General features: G+C 54.5%; 3 protein-coding genes across 7 annotated transcripts; all 3 read left to right on the top strand.

Moving 5' to 3' along the window:
• Positions 1 to 295: 295 nt before the first annotated feature.
• Positions 296 to 9,924, top strand: ELOA (elongin A). Of its 4 annotated transcripts, none has more exons than XM_015883358.3 (11): positions 296 to 479; positions 2,042 to 2,098; positions 2,736 to 2,854; positions 3,652 to 4,867; positions 5,904 to 6,018; positions 6,421 to 6,576; positions 6,999 to 7,096; positions 7,211 to 7,391; positions 7,891 to 8,002; positions 8,267 to 8,418; positions 8,999 to 9,924. In XM_015883358.3, the coding sequence occupies exons 1-11, from the start codon at positions 387 to 389 to the stop codon at positions 9,058 to 9,060; spliced, it is 2,361 nt and encodes a 786-aa protein (XP_015738844.1). In that variant the 5' UTR covers positions 296 to 386; the 3' UTR covers positions 9,061 to 9,924. The 4 variants fall into 4 exon arrangements, with proteins under 4 accessions (XP_015738844.1, XP_015738845.1, XP_015738846.1 ...); XM_015883359.2 differs by having other exon boundaries at positions 6,424 to 6,576; XM_015883360.2 differs by having other exon boundaries at positions 296 to 458.
• A 1,529-nt stretch (positions 9,925 to 11,453) lies between these two features.
• PITHD1 (PITH domain containing 1) lies at positions 11,454 to 13,043 on the top strand. Its single transcript, XM_015883356.3, has 6 exons — positions 11,454 to 11,668; positions 11,775 to 11,818; positions 11,900 to 11,977; positions 12,312 to 12,416; positions 12,548 to 12,656; positions 12,788 to 13,043. The coding sequence occupies exons 1-6, from the start codon at positions 11,468 to 11,470 to the stop codon at positions 12,887 to 12,889; spliced, it is 639 nt and encodes a 212-aa protein (XP_015738842.1). The 5' UTR covers positions 11,454 to 11,467; the 3' UTR covers positions 12,890 to 13,043.
• Positions 13,044 to 13,264: 221 nt separating this feature from the next.
• On the top strand, positions 13,265 to 19,020 carry LYPLA2 (lysophospholipase 2). Of its 2 annotated transcripts, none has more exons than XM_015883350.2 (10): positions 13,265 to 13,328; positions 14,768 to 14,869; positions 15,241 to 15,272; positions 15,482 to 15,547; positions 15,660 to 15,707; positions 15,869 to 15,939; positions 16,173 to 16,246; positions 16,405 to 16,506; positions 16,603 to 16,779; positions 16,894 to 19,020. In XM_015883350.2, the coding sequence occupies exons 2-10, from the start codon at positions 14,792 to 14,794 to the stop codon at positions 16,942 to 16,944; spliced, it is 699 nt and encodes a 232-aa protein (XP_015738836.1). In that variant the 5' UTR covers positions 13,265 to 13,328; positions 14,768 to 14,791; the 3' UTR covers positions 16,945 to 19,020. The 2 variants fall into 2 exon arrangements, with proteins under 2 accessions (XP_015738836.1, XP_015738837.1); XM_015883351.3 differs by lacking the exon at positions 13,265 to 13,328 and adding an exon at positions 13,459 to 13,650.
• The last annotated feature ends 64 nt before the right edge of the window (positions 19,021 to 19,084 follow it).

Raw genomic sequence — 19,084 nt, forward strand, 5'->3', positions numbered from 1 at the left:
CCCTGTTCGACCCCCCGCAGGCTGTGCCCGCTCTGTGCAGCCCATAACGGTAATTCTCAGCTCAGCTCTGTGTTCCAGTTCAGCCCCATCCCTTGTCCCGTTCTCGTTCCCCCGCTCCTCCCGCCCGTTTCCGCCCTCGGGACGCTCCGCGCCGCCCGAGCTCCGAACTGCCAGCACTCAAGATGGCGCACCCAGCGCCACGCCAGGCCCCAAGATGGCACCCATTGAACTCTGCCCTTACCTGCCATGGCCGCCGCCGACGGGGGGAGCATCGCGCAGCTTCCGCTTCCTGCCCGCAGCAGAGATGGCGGCGACGGCCGGGAAGCGCCGTGTGGCGAGCGAGAGGTGAAGCCGCTTCCGCCGCCGCGGCCCGTCCAGCACTAAACATGGCGGAGTCGGTGCTGGAAGTTGTGGGCCGGCTGCAGGCTCGGCTCGCGGGCAGCGCGGATCCCAAGAAGGTGCCGGCGGTGACACGGCGGGTGCGGGAGGGACGGGGCCGGCGCGGCCGCGAGGGGCGGGAGTGGCGGGGTCGGGGCCTGATCCGGAGCTCGGGGGTCCCGGCTCCGCTCGGGCCGCGCTGTCAGGGCCGGTCGGGGCCGGTCGGGGCCGTCCGGGTCTGTCCGGGCCGGTCGGGCCGCTCCGCTCGGGGCTGTCCCCGCCGCTCGGTTCGGGCCGGGCCTTTGGTCGGTGCTGGCCGTGCTCGAGCTCTCGGCCCGTCCCGTTGCTGCCGTGCCCGCTGACAGCCGCCGTGCTCGGGGCCCGGAGCCACTTGTCGGGAGCTGCGTGCGGTGCAGCCGGGGCTTGTTGTGCTCCCGGCACGTGCTGCTGCGCCCGGCACCGGGACGTGGCGCCTCGCGGGGCAGCGGCTGTTCGGAGCCGATGGGGCCGCGTTTCATTCAGTGCGGACGCGGCAGCAGCTCCGTGCGGAGCCGGGTTGATCCTGGACACGCACCCACGGAGCGGCTGAACCCCGTGGGTCGGGCGCAGGGAGCTCTGCCGCTTGGCTGGCTCCGTTTGGGCGCCCAGTGCCTGTCTGTCTCCTTCCTCCACCCTCAACCTCACACAGCACCGGAGCGGAGCTGCCAGGGCCCCGTGTGCTCAGCTGGAGCTGGGGAGGCCGAGCTCTTGGCATCCAGCGTGAGCACTGAGAAGTGCCGTGATGCTGGAACTGAGACGTGTAACTCTTCCAGAACAAGGAGGAAAACCTAATTCTTCACTCATAGTGATGAAGTCCTACGTGTGAGCAATGGGGCAGTGGTTTGTGGTGAATTTGTGGTGAATAGGATCCATCCTGTTGTTCTGTTTAAGCGAGGTGGGCTCTTTTCTCTGTTGCTTCTTCAAACGCGTACAAATAATTCATTTCCTTCAAAAAGAGTGGAGCTGCCTAAACCTCCTGGGTCCTTGTGTGGTGTCAGTAGAGTGACAGGAGCTGCTTAGGCTAACAGTACTGATTTCAGCATGAGTACAATGGTTTAAGTAAAAGATGTTCCGGATTGAGGCAGCCCTTTATACGGCGTATGGCACAGCAGTGCTGAACAAAGCCGGGTTGTAGAGGTGCCACAATAATGGGAATGCTGACAAGTCTGCTCTGGCTGTAGCTGCAGGAGATAATACAAGAGGTGGTGCTGGTAGGTCTGTGCTGTTGCTAAAAAGCCTCTGTACAGCTCAGTGAGTTGCCCAAGCACCAGTACTGCTCCATTTATGCCCACACAGCCCAGCCCTTCAGCTTCATGTGCCACGGGGCTGTGTAAAGGCTTTGCTACCGACACTGTAAGCCAAAGTTAAATTGTAGTTCTCTGTAAAGGAAGAATTTGTATTTGAGTAAGTTCAAGATTTTTCAGGTGACCCTCATAGGCCAAGTGGCAATAACTTCTTTGCAGCTGGCCCTCAAGTCTGGCTTCTTAGGGACTCGATGTGGAGCAAGATAACAGCTGTCTGCCACCTGGATCTTTCTAACAAGCTTTGTGCAGAGCTTTCCTTTCTAATCATAGTACATGTTTCAGTCTGACAAGTCTTAACGTTTTCCTCCTTGTCTCTGCAGCTGCTGAAGAGTCTGAAGAAGCTGTCTGAGCTGCCCATCACAGTTGACATTCTTGTGGTAAGAGCTGCGAAATCTCTTGTGCTCTCATCCTGTCTGTCAAGTTACAGAATCTGACTGCTAGAAAAATGCTGCTCTCTGGAGCAGGATATGCTGCCTAAGCTGCCTGCTCCAATGTGATGTCATAGACATGGCTGAGATGGATGAGATTCTAGGATTCTCAGTTAGAGAGAGCACCTCAGCCCTTCTTCTGCTTCAGCGTGAAGCAGTGCAGGGCAGGTGGTGGTGCTCAGCTCCTCCAAAGCTTATTGTTTGGTCGGGATTTGTGAGTCGGAGCAGTTCCTAATGGTGACGGAAGCTGCATTGCATTAGGAACTGTGAATCTTTGGAACTATTAGTGACCGGCTTCTGTCTTCAAACAGTTATGGTAAATAATAACTTAGTCTATTAAACCAATTGAGTAGCCTTCAACTTAAAGCAGAGTTATATCTTCACTAATTTACAGAACTGCAGTAAGCTATACAATGTCTGCTGCAAACACAATGTGCTACGTGTGATATCTTTGTTGTTAGATTAAGGAAGCTCACTTTGACCTAGACATGATAGGTAGCAGGCTGACTGCAGGAAGCTCAGTGGAGGAGGTGTGAATGCTGACTGCTTTGCTGAGGTTAGTTTTTATCTTTTCTCTCTCCTGAAGGAGACAGGCGTTGGAAAGACAGTGAACAGCTTACGGAAGCACGAGCTGGTGGGAGACTTCGCCAAGAACCTTGTGGCCAGGTGGAAGAAGCTGGTGCCGGTCTCCCAGGAGGCAGACAGGTGAGTAAACCTGCTCAGTTATCTCAATGGAAAAGTTGTTCTCTTTTAATTTTTGCAGTGTAGATTGCAAACTACTCTGGTCGTGGAAACAAATGAAGGCTCTGGAAAAACCTGTAATACAGTGTGCTGTGTGGGGCTTCTGCTTTATTTTGGAACAGACCTCCTCCCTGTGCTCACCGCAGTGCTGTGTTGCTGACGGCTGCAGTTCAGAGTGAAGGCAGGGACCAACCTCCAAGAAGCTGCAGTTTGATGAAGAGATTAGCAGTAGCTGCCAAGAAAGGGCTTCTAATAAAGCAAAAGATGTAATCTGTTCACTTCCCACTTATGATGCCAAAGAGAGGAAGTTTTAGGCGCAAGTAAAGGAAGTGGCTTGCTTTGAAAGAAGACTTCTGTGTGTAGAGATGCCACAGAAACCAAAGCTAATGCTAGCACTGTGTAGCAGTAACATAGTAGTGTGGTGTCCCTGCATGTTTTAATGGGTGAACTGGGAGCTCCTGTTTCCTTACACACTGTGCAGCCAGAAGCATGTGACATGGAGACATCTCTGTACACCTCTGCCTCCGCTTGCTCAGTGAACTGTGAAGTTGTTAGTCCTTATAAAAGATGCTTAATTCCTGTGTCAGAAATGTGGTTCCTAAATCCCTGAATGTTGCTGAGCTAGTGAGAATTGGTGGTATTATTGCCACAAAACTTCTAAATGCAATTTTAGTCCTCTGTAAGAGATTCCCATCCTTATTGCTCTGCTCATTCATACTGGGAAATTTCAGTCTAAGTAATTTGTTTTCTCATCCTTTTAGAAATAATGTAGATTCTGAAGACTGTGACTATGAGAGGAGCAGCTCAAGGAAAAGACAAGCACCTTCTCCCCAGGAGGATGAGGAACACGACCAGGACTACTCAGAGCCTTTCCAGCCTTCCTGCAGCCAGCTCTACAGCCCAGATCATAGGGAAAAGAAGTCCAGAAGGTATTTAGGGCCTGAAAAATCTCATGAGGCTTATGGCTGTAGCAGCCAAGAGGATAAGAGATGGGACAGATCTTCCCCAGTGCTCTCTTCAGATCAGGAGTACTCAGACTATGGACAAGCTGTGTCACCTGAGCCAAGTGAGAGCCCTCAGGATACGTACACAGACCCTTATGCCTCTGATGAGCAGGAAGAACCAACAGTGTTTCATCAGAAAGTCAGTAAAGGCCATGGCTTTCAGGAGAAGCTGGGGGAAAGCTGGGAGAGGAGCCCTGGTGATCTCCATGACAAAGGGAATGCCAGTCGAAGCAAAGAGCACAAGTCTTCTCACAAGGAGAAGCAGCGACTTGATGGCCGAGGGGAGAACAAAGCCTCTGCCATCAGCCCAGAAAAATTGCACAAGACCTCATTTAAAGAGCATCTCCAAGAAAGCCCCGTGGTAGGGGGCAGCAAGGAAAAGCAGAGGATGTCAGATAGCACTAAGAAGGAGAAAACCCGAGAAAATAGCTCTTCCAGAAAAGAGAAGCTGCACACACAGCCACACTTGGAAGAGTCTATGGACAACCACACTAAGAAGCGAAAACATCAAAACTCTGAAAAAAGCAAACCAGGGAAGTCCAAGCCAAGCGTGGAGACTTCTAACACAGAGCGGGAGAAACAGAAAGCTGAGAGTGACTCCTCAAATAGAATTAAAGACAAGGGGACTTCTGGGAGCTTTAAAACGTCTGAAGGGAAGCACAAAGCCTCTGAGTTGGACAAAAAATCTGCTGACTTGTCCTCAAGTTTTGGGGATGGGGAAGTGGAGGATGAGTTTGAACAACCTACTATGTCCTTTGAGTCATACCTCAGCTATGACCAGCCCCAGAAAAAGAAAAAGAAAGTGGCCAAACCCTCTGTGTCAGCTGGGGAGAAAGATCAAGGGCACAGCAAACAGAATGGATCCAAAGCCAGTACCAAGAGCTCCAGCTCGAGTCGCAAGAGCCCAAGTCACAAGCGGACAAATGAGAAAAAAGCAGAGAAGAAACAAGCAGAGACTCCTAAACCAAACAGGGTAAGGTTCTGGAGGATCTGAAAGTGAGCAGAAAAGGTGGAATCAGCTGCCCTTAGTCCTCAGCTATCCGGTGTTTACTGGTTTTCCCCTTTTATGTGCTGGGCCGTCCCCCATCAGGCTGTGCTTGAGGTGTCTCATCAGGGCGGTTGGTGGCCCCAGGCTCCTGCTGGGACATGCTGTGTCTCACCCACCTGCTGCAGAGCAGCCCCACAGGCGTCTCTGTGTGCTGCTGGGGTGGGACTCTGCTGGAGCTGTGAGTGGAGCTAACTTTTTTTTCTTTGTCAGTACTGCAGTTTTATTAACTGGATGAGTTGGGCCCCAGGAGTGGGGAGAAATGGGAGAACTCTAGAAGCCTGAACTTCCTTTGTGAAAGCTTGAAAAAAAAAAAAAAGTAATGTTTCTGTATATATTCATTGCCTCACAGATGCCGGTTGCCTAAGTATGGAGTAGTGTGTAAAAACCTGTGCTACTTTCTTTTTACTTGACTTTGAAACACGTTTCTCCTCAATGAGTGCTCTTATAATCCTAACAGCAGTTTACAGCCCAGCCTCACCATTCATTCTAATAAGTGTTTCATATAGAAGTTCAAGATTTTCCTCCAGTTTGATGTTCTCTTCCATCACAGCTGAATCTTTTGCAGGTGTGTGGAAAAATGAAAGGAGGCATCACAGATTAGGGAGTGTTTGAGGTCAAGGAAATGTTTCTGTCTCTTCTGTGCTGTTTTTTTCTTCCGTTCTTCGTGTTGTTAAACTGATCTGGGTTCTACCAGAGCTCTTTAGTGCTGAACTTAATGACAGATGTCTTTTATTAGAAGGTGCTGAGTAATTTGGATCCTGAATTTCGGTTTCTATGTATTTGGCAGCCTACAGTCACAGCAGTGTGGCAGAACTGTAGCTTCCTCCTATTTTCTGATGCAAACCGATCATCATTGTGACTTATTGGCAATAGCAAACAAAGAGCAATTCAGTGCTGTTTGTACACATGTGTCAGGATGTCACATTCTCAGCTTAGCTGCATGTATATCCTCTCCTCCCAGATGCTGATCGATGTGGTGCCAACCTTACCGGACATCCCACTGCCCCCGATCCAGGCCAACTACCGTCCTCTTCCCTCCATCGAGTCCATTTCCTGCTCCCAGACAAAAAGGAAAGGTATGTTGGACAGGGAAAGGGGTTTGAAATGGGCTACAGATGCTGTTAGCAGGAGGTGGCAGGAATGCGTGCAGGCTGGGATCAGCTCTCTTTACACTGGAATCTAGTGTCCTGTCTTGATGCCTGGGGCCTTTCAGAAAAAGGTGTGTTGGTTTCTGGTTTGCTTTTTTATTCCCCCATGTGCTCTAGCTGTAATGAGGAAGATCCTTTGCTGATCCTTCCTGAGCTTGAGGGCTGGAATTGCCCTTCCTGAATTGGGTGACATGTTGCAAGTCTCCTAGAGAGGACTTTGGTCCTCTTGGTTTCTTCTGGGAGACTCTGGCTTGTGTCTCTCATGCCATTCGTCAGGGTGGTCTCTCGTTTTCTCTGTTCCCTTCTGACTCCAACTCTTGCTTTCCACAGCAGTGTCCTCACCAGTTGAAGAGAGCGAGGCAGGATTTATAGGTCGCCGGTTGAATTCAAAGATGCAAGTGTATTCAGGCTCTAAAACTGCCTACCTCCCAAAGATGATGACATTGCACGAGCAGTGTATCAGAGTCCTCAGTAACAACATTGACTGTAAGTAGTTTTCCTGATATGTGTCAGTTGTATTTCCATGATTTATGTAACTCTGTCCCCACTGAAGTCCTGGTGAATTCTTTGTGTGCATCCCAGCAGCACTTGGCTGCCTGTTGTCACTAGGCAAACTGGCTCACAGGGGAGAGATCTCCCTGAAAGCTCTGGTGCTGCAGGAGGCAGTAGCCCAGCATGTTGTAAGGAATGATTGAAGTGCTGGAAATAGCAGGAAATAGAGCTTTGCACAGGAACTTCTTATCTTGGAGCTGTTGGTGGCTAATGACTGACTGGAACTACTGCACCCTAGTTCCTTTTTCCTTCCCCTTGAATTGTGCAGCCGCATGCAGCATTGCTGTTTTTTCAGAGTCTCAATCCTTGGGAAAGGAAGGAGGAGGATAAATACTGTGCATTTTGCTTCTTTCTAGCAATCTATGAAGTGGGTGGTGTCCCTTTCTCAGTGCTGGAGCCAGTATTGGAGAAGTGCACCCCAGAGCAGCTGTACCGCATTGAGGAATGTAATCATGTGAGTGCCTGGGTCTGGGAGAGGGATGCTGATTTCTGGACATGGATAGATGTGCTAAGGGACAAGGGAATGAAGTGGTCAGGAATGATCTCTGCTTACGTGTCTTTGTTTCAGGTCCTAATTGAAGAAACAGATCAACTGTGGCATAATCACTGTATTAGAGACTTCAAGAATGAGAAGCCAGAAGAATTTGAGTCCTGGCGGGAGATGTACCTCCGACTTCATGACGCTCGAGAGCAGCGGCTGCTGATGCTGGCGCGGAACATCGGCTCAGCTCATGCCAACAAACCTAAAGGTAATGAAGGGCTGAATGACTGAGGAGTCAGACAGGTCTGGGAAGGCTGCCTGGGGAAAGTCTGTGTGAGGAAGGTCTTTAGGAGTGGCTGGTTTGAATCCAATGCAATGTAAGAGTTGCTCAACTCTGTTCTTCGTGGTAGCACTCACTTAATGCTTAGCAGTCTGTAGATCTCTTCCATAGTGTTGTGCAGCAGTATTGTACAGATGGAATAGCTGCAGAGGCAACGCTTGTGATCTCTTTATGCTAGGATTGAAGAATACCAGGGTAGGGTGAAACATCCTTCCTTTCATTGGTGAATATAGTGAGAACTACCGGCCTGGTCAGTCAGTCTTATCACAGCCAATCTGCAGGAGGTTCAGACCAAAGGGAGTAGGCTGTCTCCTGAGCTTTGGAAAAGATGGACTGCAGAAGTGTGTCTGGAGCTTGCTGCAATAAGGCAAATTCCCAAAAGCTTCATTTTTGGATCTAAACACTGTTTCCCTTTGGCCACCTACAGGTAGAGTGGCCAAAATGGCCTTTGTGAACTCTACTGTGAAACCCCCTCGGGATGTACGGAGAAGACAAGAGAAGTTTGGAACTGGAGGTGCTCTTGTGCCGGAGAAAACCAAGTACGTGTTTCTTGGCAGCATTTGCTGTTCAAGGCCTTTCTTCCTACACATTCCTGCCATCTTTCCCCTGCATACTGGCTGGAAATGAAATTGTATGTCTGGAACATCCTTTTGCAGTGAAACTTGTGGCTGTAATAGCTTCTTACTTAGGGGGAAAAATGGAGACCCTAGTTAATGCTGGCTTTGTGTGATAAAAACAATTGCAGTATTAACATATGTGGCTCATTTGGCTTTACTGAAATATCTGCTCTGTCTGTGTTGCAGAATAAAACCAGTCCTGTTCACATCTGGGAAAAGCCATGCTCGTGTGAGTGAGGAGCGGTCCTATGATGGGCCCAGCACCAGCAGTGCCCATTCTGTCCCATCATCGGGAGGCTCCTTCTCATCCTATGACCCTAGGAAGCCACCAGTGAAGAGTAAGTACAAGCTACTGAGCATCTGTGGTCTCTTATAGTTTCTCCTTTGCACATGGATGAATATTCTTTCTGCTGCAAGAGAAATCCAGGCTGTGTGGGAGGGTCAAGAGGTGTCTTCTCCTTGATGAGAGGAGGGTGAAGTCAGTTCAAACTTCTTGCATGAGAAAAAGCATGGGGAAAATCTGGAGGTGCCGGGTCGGGATGTGGGGCCTGGAGTTTGCTTTGGGGCTCTCAGGAGGTCCTGGCAGCATTAAGAAAGCTGCTGTGCTCCACTGTTTGCTTCACCTGCTTGCCCTTTCTTTGCCTTGTGATGTCTTTGTTCCATCCAGCTGTTTGTAATAAAGAAAAGCTCATTATTTTCAGAAGAAAGCAGTGAGTTTACCAAAGATGTGTGTTCTTGCAGTGCTGAAAGCAGTGTGGGCCCTCCTCTTTCTATGGACTGAAAATAAGATGGGCCATAAGCACTTGTGCAGACCTTCATTGGTCAGGGCTGCAGCTCTGAAGGCTTTTTGCTTTCCTGGTCTGTAAAGTTGATTTTTGTTTTTTCTTCTTTTTTTTTTTTTTTCCTCCTATTTTGCAGAAATTGCTCCCATGATGGCAAAGACTATCAAAGCTTTCAAAAACAGGTTCTCTAGGAGATAGGTTGGAAGCACAGAGCTGGGATTTTTCTCTCTCATGGGGGAGTGGCACTGATGGGGGAGAAGGTACCAAAACAGCCCAAGTCCTTTGAACTCTGCGGAGGCTGCAGCTGCTGGGAGAGACTTTGATCTGCACAAAATGACAGCACAGTATTTTATCTTTTATTCTTGTCCCTTCTCCCTTACGTCCTGTTTCTGGCCTTGTCTTCTCTCTAAAGAAAGATGTACAGGATCTCCAGATGTGAAAAAATGTGAAGTCTTGGCACCTGCTGAGAGTAGAAAATCCAGAGACTATTTACTATTTAACCTCTTAATAAATTATGAAATGATTTTAATTAATACTTCACCCCTCAAGCCCGCCGGTACTATTTATGTCACTCCCAGTAGTCTCCCCCCTCCCAGCCCAGCACAGGGGCAGGCCCTGGCTGCACTGGCAGGAGTCCATCCGGACGGGCAATGCTTCTCAAGGGATCCTGTCCTTGTGGCCTGGTACCTGCTGGGCCCGGAGTCCCACCCGGACTCTGGGACAGGTGGCACTGGTTACCCTTCAGCTCAACAGTTCATTGGCAAGTGCATCAGGTCCCGAGGCTTTGCTCTCTAATCATGTATCTTAATAAAATCTTAGCTCTTGACCTCTTCTCTGCTGTTACTGTAGATCTCGAACAGATGCTTACGTTGCTGTGCAGGGATGCCAGGAGCCGCTGAGGACTCTTTCTCTTCTGCTGTTGTCTTCTGCTGGCTACTGGGAATAAAAAGATGAAGGGTTTGAGGAGAAGTTTTACTGTGCGCCAATGAGTATTTTCCCTTTTTATTTTAAGGGAGTGGACTTTGTCTGCCTCTGGAATTAAAAACAGTTTTAAGATATCAATGAAGGCATTGCTTTGCCTCTTTTAATGATAAGAAGGAATATTTTTATCTTGTTTTCTGTGTGGAACTGGGAAGGGTTTGTTTCCAGTTGGAAGCTGGTGCTCAAATCTCGTCCTTCCCCTGTGTGTTCTCTTATGCTCATCTTCAGGAAAAGTGAGGATTTTAGTCTTAGAATTGAGGTTAGAGAGAGATAATGGATAATGGAACATGTTGGTTTTAATATGCACATACTTCACAGCAGGAGCTGTGAACTCCCAGCTGTACTCAGTGTCTGCAAGGAAAGACTCATGATACCAGCTGGTGGCTGCGTCACAAGGTGCCAGGGTGTGAGGTGTGTGAGTCCAGGGCTTGCTGCAGCACTGCTGTGGCACATGCAGCCTTATCATAGCACTGCTGGGGTGCATCTGCCTTGGAACAACCTCAGCTGGAGGCAGCGCGAGCAGAGATTGCAGCCAGGTGGCACCTGCTTGCACAGTGCTGAATGGTGCTGGGGGTTATGGGACAGGCTCAGTGCTCCGGGCTGTGCTCGTACCCCCGGGCCTTTGGGTGACACAGGTGATGGCAGTAGGGGCTGCTGCTCGGGGGTCGCTGCCCGGAGCTCCTCGCTGGGGAGGAGCTTTAGGAACCCCCGTGTGCTTCTGCTTTCCTTCCTTGTGTTCTGTTTTGATCCATTCTCAGCGTCCTTTTTGCTTTTGTTGAAGGTCTTGGGGAGGTGTTTCCAGCCTCTCCCGTGCTGTTAGTTACAGTCCCAGACGCTTTAATGTTACCGTGTAGCACTCAGTGCCTCGTGCTGTAAGATAACTGCTGTGTCTCCTGCAGTTTGCTCTATTTAATTTGGCCGGACTAATTCCATGTCAATACACGACCTGTTGTGGCCCGGCTCTTCCCCCCGGGGCACAGTGCAGGTGCTGAGCTGTGACTGTACCCAGCCCCTATAGCCCCCTATAACCTCCTATAACCCCTATATCCCCTATAGCCCCCTATGACCCCTTATAATCCCTATATCCCCTATACCCCCTATAACCCTATAACCCCTATATCCCCTATAACCCCTATATCCCCTATAGCCCCCTATGACCCCTTATAATCCCTATATCCCCTATACCCCCTATACCCCCTATAACCCTATAACCCCTATAACCCCTATGTCCCCTATATCCCCTATGTCCCCCTATGTCCCCCCTCCATCCCATGGCCGTGTCGATCCCCCCCGGCCTCGTTCAATCCCGGTTCTGCTGCAGCCCCGGGGCCGGGGGGGGCTCTGCCGTGTATTTGTACTTCTGTCCCCGATGTGTACATACAATTTTCTATGTTCCTTTTCTTTTTTTTTGTGGTAACTAAGATGAATATTTTCATTAGATAAGTTATATGACAAACAACGATCGTGTCTCAATAAAACCCAACACTGCACCTCGGCCGCCTCTTCCTTTCTGGGCATGCGCGGCTCCTCCCCGGGACACGGGCGGGGCTCCGGGTGGGCGGGGCCTCGGAGGCGTCGGATTTGATTGGTGGGCGCGGCTCGTGGTGGGCGGGGCTGCGCGGGCATGGCGGACGGACACGGACACGGACACGGACACGGCGCCGGGCGCTGCGGCTGCTGCGGAGCGAACGGCGGGGAGCGGGGCGAGGCCTGGGGGCTGCACCTGAAGATCGACCGCGGGCGGCTGCAGTGCCTCAACGAGCGGCGGGAGGGCAGCGGGGCGCGAGTCTTCCGGGCATGGGAGGAGCGCGGCGACCGCGAGCAGGTGCGGGACCGGGAGCGGCTGTGGGACCGGGGCCAGATGTGGGACCGGAGCCTGCGGGCGGTGCCGGTGGGGCCGGGCCCGTCCTGAGCCGCTGCTCTGCCCGCAGTTCGTGGAGAGCGACGAGGACGCGGAGCTGCTCTTCAACGTCCCGTGAGTGCGCAGCCCGGGCGGGGGGCGGCGCGAGGCCCCGCTGTCCCCGCTGTCACCGCCCCGCTTTGCTCCTCCCGGCAGGTTCACGGGCAGCGTGAAGCTCAAGGCCGTCATCGTGATGGGGGAGGACGACGGCTCGCACCCCTCCGAGCTGCGGCTGTGAGTGAAGCACATCACGCTGCCGGGCTGCGCTGTTCTTTATCTGCGGGTCATTGCGGTGCCCGGCGCTGTCAGCAGCCCGGAGCCACGAGGAGGAAGAAGCTGGAGGTTGTTTGGGAGGGAACGTGGCTGCTCGTGGGCTGCGCTGAACCCACCCAGCTCCTGGTGCCTGGATGGTGCTGCTGCTTTGTGGTGGCGGCGGTAATTTGTGCTGCACAAGGCGAAGCGCTGCCTCATTGCTGAGGGGAATCCGGGAGGCACTAATGCGTGGGGAAGGAGCCCATTAGTGACTCTGCGCTTTAATAACTTTCTGGGTTTCCTGTCTCTGTTCGAGGTTCAAGAACATTCCCCAGATGTCCTTTGACGATGCTGCCCGGGAGCCGGAGCAGACGTTCAACCTCAACCCCGACCCCGTGGGCGAGCTGGAGTACCCCACTAAGTACGGCCCGGCTGTGTGCGCTGCTGCCCGCGGCTGCTGGTCTCAGCCGCCGGCTCCATGTCTGGCTCCATGTCTGGCTCCATGTCTGGCTCCATGTCTGGTGTGTTCAGGCTCCATCTGTTTTCTTCCAGAATCGCTCGTTTCTCCAACGTCCACGACCTGTCCATGTACTTCCCAAAGAACTTTGGAGCCGAGACAACGAAGATATTTTACATCGGTCTGAAAGGAGAATGGACGGAGGTGAGAGCCCATATGAGCAGCTGCATTGCTGTGCACGGAGCGTTAACCGGGGCTCAGCCCGAGCTCTGTCGGTGTCGGTCTGTCTGGAGCCGGTCGGGCTGCAGCTCCATGGCCGCGTCCGTCCCGTCCAGGGGCACCGGCACCAGGTCACCATCTGCAACTACGAGGCGCTGCCCAACCCCGGCGACCACCAGCTGCAGCCGGTCACCCCGCACAGCCGCTGCGTGTCGTGACCGATGGAGGCCGGGACGGACACGGTGCCGAACGTCCGGGAGCCGGAACCGCGTCCCGGTGCGCGGGACAAAGCGGCAGCGCTGAACGGGCCGGGCCGCTCCACTGCCGAGCTGAGCCCTTCTCGTTGCCAATAAAGATTCCGAGTTCACAGCAGCCGCCGTGACCTCAGCGGGCTCCGTGGGGCGGCATTGCCCGGCACCGTCCGCCATTGCCCGGCACCGCCCCTCGTGTGTGAGCGGCCCCGCGGCGCACAGCGGAGCTCGGCCCGGTCTGGTGGCGCCGTCTGCAAAGCTACTTCCGGTGTGGGCGGGGCGCATCCAAGATGGCCGACTCGCTGATGTCGTCACTTCCGCCGCGCTGCCCCTGATCCCCCCGCGGCCGGAAGTTCCGGTGTCTCGCGGCGGGGCCGGAGCAGCGCGCGGAGCGGCCCGAGCGGAGGTGGGGGATGGGAACGGGACGGAACGGGAACGGGGCAGGAACGGGACGGGGGAAGGGTCGGACCGCGGCACCGGGACGGGGGGGGGACGCTCCGGCCTGTCGCGCCGTGAGGCGGGGCGGGAGCTGGACGGGCCGCGTGGGGCGACGCTCCGTGAGTGGGTCGGGGCGTCCGCGGGGCGCAGCCGGTAACGGCCCCGAGCGGCACGTGGTGCTGAGCAGCCGCCGTGGGAACGGGGAGCGGCACCGGGACGGGCCCCGCTGAGCTGAGATCGATCTGCGCCTGCGTGAGCGGCGGGACCGCGTCCGGCATAAGGCGGGATCGGTAACGGCCGGAGCGACGTGACCCCGCGCTGCTGTGACACGGGAACGGGGACGGGGATGGGATTGTTGGGGCTGTTGGGGCTGTTGGGGCTGTTGGGGCTGGGGGCGGCTCGTGGCCTCGCCCGGTTCTGCCGGTCCGGTCCCGGGTCGCGGCGTCGCGTGTCAGCGGGTGGGAGCGCGCGATGTTCCCTCGTGGGGGCGGGGGGGGCGCAGCTGGGGGCGCTTAATTCACCCTGAGCCCCCACGGGGCTGGCAGAGCTGAACGGAACTGAACGGAACTGAGCTGAACAGAACTGAGCCGAGCCGAGCTGAGCTGCGGGACGGGCTGAGCTGCTGAGGGGCAGCCGCTGTGTGGGTGCAGCCGCTGTGTGGGTTCCCCTTAAGGCCCCTTCCACCCCCGCCGTGCTGCGCTGCTGTTCGCTCTGAGCAGCACAATTCAGCCCGTCCATGTGATGGAGTCGCAGCTCCTGTTGCCTCGTGTTGGCTGCCCAGGAAGGTGTGTGAAGCTGTGGGGGAGCTGCTGTTGTTTGTGGCTGTCAGGGATTTTGGCAGGTGCTGTTTTTCTGCTGGTTGTTTTGACCCCGGAGCCCACATGGCACAGTGTGGCCGCCGGCTTCCTGTGCTTTTGCTCCAGCTGGGGATCGGCTGCAGTCGCTCAGTGAGACAAACCAAGCGGCTCATAGTGCACACGGGGTTCGCTGCACTCTGACTGTGGGCCTGGTGGGAGCACGAGGGCTCTGCTGCCCTCAGGTCTGGGGTTGGCAGCCTGACTCATTCCTGGATGGTTCCACAAAGAGCTGAAGCTCGTACAGAGCCGTCAACGCCTGTTAAAATTGCTGCGTGCCTGAGCTGGTGCTTCCTGCTGTCCCACTGCTGCCGATTTGGGTCAGGCTCCTCCTTGCCTTTACCAGGAGCCAGGATGCTGATGCTGTTCTCTGCCCATGTCGCTGCTGTCACTGGAATAGCTTTGGCTATGAGGTGTCACTGAGCTAATTTTAATGTTCTCCATGCCCCAGGCGTATGGCCTCACTCCCGCGTGCCTCCAGAGCTGCTACGTGGGCAGCATTTGCGTGCTTTGAGTTATTTTCCTGCCTTACCTTCGTCCTTCTGCCCCACAGGTGCCAGTGTTTGAGACTCGGTGTATGTGCGGTAACAACATGTCTGTCCCCCTCCTCGCTGATGCAGTGACAGTCTCAGGGGCAGAGCGGGAGACTGCTGCGGTAAGGGGGCTGCGTTGGCGGGGACCCCTCCTACCTCATCCCTCTGTCCTCTGGTCTTCCTGGCTCTGGGGCTCCTCTGCTCTTAGATGGGGAGCAGTGAGTTTCCTGGGATTTTTGGTGGCTCGGGCTGAGGAAGGTGGCACCCAGGGCCCTGTGGCAGAGTGATTATGGTGATGGTGCCTGTTCCACCCATCCGTAATGCTCAGAGCTGCAAAGGCATGTTATTACCACCAGCTAATTTCTGCCTGTTTGATTCTCTGCTGCTTAGTGACTAAATGGCTTTTTGCCACGTCCCCACGTGTCCCTGCCTCTCTCCTGGTACACAGTCATCACACCAGCTAATTCATTTGTTTTTCTGCTTTATTTAATAGGTCATTTTTTTACATGGCCTTGGAGACACAGGGTGAGTATTGCTGGAGCTGTCTCTGTGCCACGTGGCTGGATGTGGGCCCGGCTATTTGCTGCTTTGCATGGAGCGGGATGTGTCTGGGGCTTTGATCTCAACCACAGCAGCTGAGCTTGTGCTACCCAAGTGGGGAATCTCTCACCAGCGGCTGTCTGTGCTTCAGCCTGAATATTACTGATGCCCTTTTACTGATTCTTTTTCCCCAGGCACAGCTGGGCTGAAGCTCTCTCCTCCATCCGCCTCCCCTACGTGAAGTACATTTGCCCTCATGCGTAAGTGATTGGTGGAGGGTCCTGCGAGGGCTGGGTGGGTAAAGACGTCCTGCAGCCATGGGCCCCTTCTGCCACTTGCTTCTCTGAAACATCCAAATTATTTTCTCTGCAGACCCCGGATCCCAGTAACCCTCAACATGAAGATGGTCATGCCTTCCTGGTGAGTGCTTTGGGTGGCAGAGGTGGGGTCTTCCAGAGTGGGTGGAACCCTTGAGGGGTATTTTGGGGAGTGAGATGGATTGAGGAAGAGCACCCAACTCCCTTCTCCCTGCATGCTGTGTGCTGGCTGAGGTTTGAGGCTGACTCTGCTGCTTCTCCCAGGTTTGACCTGATGGGCTTGACTCCAGATGCACCCGAGGATGAAGCCGGAATCAAGAAAGCTGCAGAGAGCAGTAAGAAGCTTTGGAGAGGGGGAAATGCTCCTGGGTGCCTCTCCTTTGGGGCGGGTGTCCTGTTTCTGCTTCTTCCTTTCTCCTGCCTTGTGGTTCCAGCCCACTTCTCCCAGGCTGCAGCCAAGCTCATTCAGTCTGTGGGACCTCTAGTGGCTGCCACTCCCTGTGTGCTCCTGCACCTCAGGCCTCAGGCAATGCTGCTTTTACTGACCTGTTTTTCTGTTGTTTTCCAGTTAAAGCAATTATTGAGCATGAGATGAAGAATGGAATCCCACCCAACCGTATCATCCTGGGAGGCTTCTCACAGGTGAGCTGAGCTGCATGGGGCCGTGGGGCAGGGCAGACAGAGGGCTTGGGCCCCCTCTTTCCTTCCTGAAGATGGGGAGGAGCTTTGCTGACAGGGAAGAAGCTGAGTGCTGGGGCTGTGTGGGGCACGTGGCACTAACACCTTCCTCCTCACTGCAGGGCGGTGCCTTGTCACTGTACACGGCTCTCACCTGCCAGCACCAGCTGGCTGGCATCGTGGCACTCAGCTGCTGGCTCCCGCTGCACAAGGCCTTCCCACAGGTACCCTGCCCTGCTGCCACTGTGCGCATCTGTAAAGCACCTGCCTTCAGGGGGTACCCTCTCTGGGCATCTTTAAATGCTTTTTCCTTTTTACAGGCAGCGAGTAATGGTGTGAACAAGGACATTGCCATCCTGCAGTGTCATGGGGAGATGGATCCTATGATCCCTGTCCGCTTCGGGGCCCTCACTGCTGAGAAGCTGAAATCAGTTGTCACCCCTGCCAAGGTCCAGTTCAAAACCTACCCTGGTGTGATGCACAATTCCTGTCCTCAGGTCAGTGCCTTTGGCAGAGGGAAGAGGAGGGTCTGTCACAGCTGCAGCTTTGGGATCAGCTTGTAGGCACGGCCCTTGAGCAGCCCTGATGCAATAGGCTCTGCTCTCTTGCAGGAGATGATGGCGGTGAAGGAGTTCATCGAGAAGCTGCTGCCCCGGATCTAAGCAGAGGCATCAAGACTGTCGCAGGGAAGGATGCTGAGGTCGCAGCTGCCAATCTTTCCCCTGTGACCCGTCCACTGCAAACGGAAGCCATGGCACCCACCCTTGCCTCCCACCGCAGGCTGGCCCCCACCTCTTCCCATCTCCTTGCTCTGCCTCCTCTCTGCCGGGGGTGCCCTGTCCCCCTGCTGCTCCCAGAGCTGAGGTCAGAGCTCCCTAAGGCGAGCCTTGAGTGGCCTTTTCTCTCTTCTCACTCTGAGCAGTTTCTGTGGGGACCACCATTCCCTCAATCTCCCATTCAGGCACTGCAGTGTGTGGGGCTGGCGTGGTGCAGGCCAGTTGTTTTTGTTATTTGTTTCTTTTGTAACAGTGTTAGGGGTGGGACATGCCGGGTGCAGCGGGAGGAGTGGGGCGGGCACAGGATGGGGCCTCATGGCTGCTCTCAGTCCACTCAGGTGACTCACGGGTTTTCAATCAGAGCTCAGGAACCCGGGACTCTCCTGCAGATGCCTCAAGGCCCAGGGAGAGCTTCTGCTCTGGGTTGGTTCCATCAGAGGCTGCCCCGACCTCAGGGGCTTGGCAGAGTGGCAGCTGTGCAGCTCCCACACCTCTGCACGTGAGGCTGTGGCCCATGCCCTGTCACGCACGCACACTCCATGGGGCAGCAGCAGCTCTGTCCTCCAGATAATCACCTCCTTCATGCTCCTCCTGTCTTTGCTTTTACAATCTTCTCTTCAGCCTTGGATGGGGGCCCAGAGGGGTCTCACCCTCCCTCAGCCGAGCTCTGCATCCAGGTGCTGCTGTTTACAGCTGGCTGCTTAGCACCTCTGCCACAAAGCTTGCTCTGTGCTGGATGGGTCCTTCATGTCTCTCTTGCTGCTATTTCTCCTTCCCTTTGGACCTGGGCTGACTCAGGGAGGTGGAGAGTGGGATGAGGCATCCTGGCCCTGGCTGGCATGGCTGGAGGCAGCAGGTTGGCTCCCAGTCATTATCTCACTAGTATCTGATGCCTGTGAGCTGCTGTGCTGGTTCTGTGGGGCATCACAGGATCTCTGTGCTGTCCTGGGCCTGGGTGAAGAGTGGAGGCCATGTTGGCCTTTCCAGTGTACAGTCACAGGCTGGCTGGGACCAGCACCCAGCACGGTGCCCCTCACCCAGCTGGCTGCAGCTGAGGCCGTGCCTTTCCCTGGCCTGGAAGGGCACAGCCCAGAGCTGCCCCCTGCGCCCCAATCACCTCCTCCACCTGCCACAGGTGGGCTCCTATCACCTTCTCCCCTCCTGCAAGGCCACGGGCAGAGGCTGTTGAGCAGTGCTGCCCTTCTCACCTCCCTGGGCTGAGCCCGCAGCACTGCTGAGCCCGCTGGGCTGGAGCTGACAATGTCTTCTTAAAAAACAAAAACAAAACCAACCTGGCTGGGCCACGGGCTGCAGCTCCTTCCCGTCTGCTGCCTCTGTGGGTCCCTGCTCTGTTCTACTGTCACCGTGCACAGCCCTGCTTGGTGCCCTCAGCTGTGCCCAGCGGCTCTGTGGGGCAGAGGGAACCTCATTCCAGCCCTGGGGATGTGCAAAGCAATAACCTGCTTATTGGAGAGTCGGGGCTGTCAGACCGATCCTTGTTTTTTTGGGTTGTGTTTTCTCTTTTTCCTTTGGGAAGTCTTAAACCAGCAAATTCCGCTGGCATTAGGGGAGCCCAGCTCTTCCCCTTGCATGGGGTTATGTCCTGCTGTTTCTTCTGCTTGGTGTGTTTAGAACTGCTGCAGTCTGTCCCCCTGCTCTGGGCAAGAACTGGGAGCACGGTGGGGCCAGCAGGGGCTGGGGACCCACAGCTGCCCTCAGGCACCGCTCCCTGTTGCATTTCCCTGCTCACTCCCAGGGAGCAGCTGGGGCTAAGGCTGTGCTGAGGATCCAGGGAGGGAGAACAGCTTCTCTCCACTCCTCACTACAGCTTTTTGGTTTTAGGTTGTTCTTTTTTTTCCTTCTTCCCCTCTATTTTGTCTTCCTTGTCTGGGGTCTCTTTGTGTGTGTGGTCCACAGAGTCAGATACAAGGTTAAATAAATCATAAACCTCTCCCAGCTGAACGGGCAGTGTTTGTCATTCATGCTCCATGGGCACCACCCCAGCAGCTCGGTCCAGGTGCAGCCA

This window comes from Coturnix japonica, chromosome 17, assembly GCF_054131305.1.
Source record: "Coturnix japonica strain WE chromosome 17, WE-NBRP24, whole genome shotgun sequence".
Taxonomy (NCBI): Eukaryota; Metazoa; Chordata; class Aves; order Galliformes; family Phasianidae; genus Coturnix; species Coturnix japonica.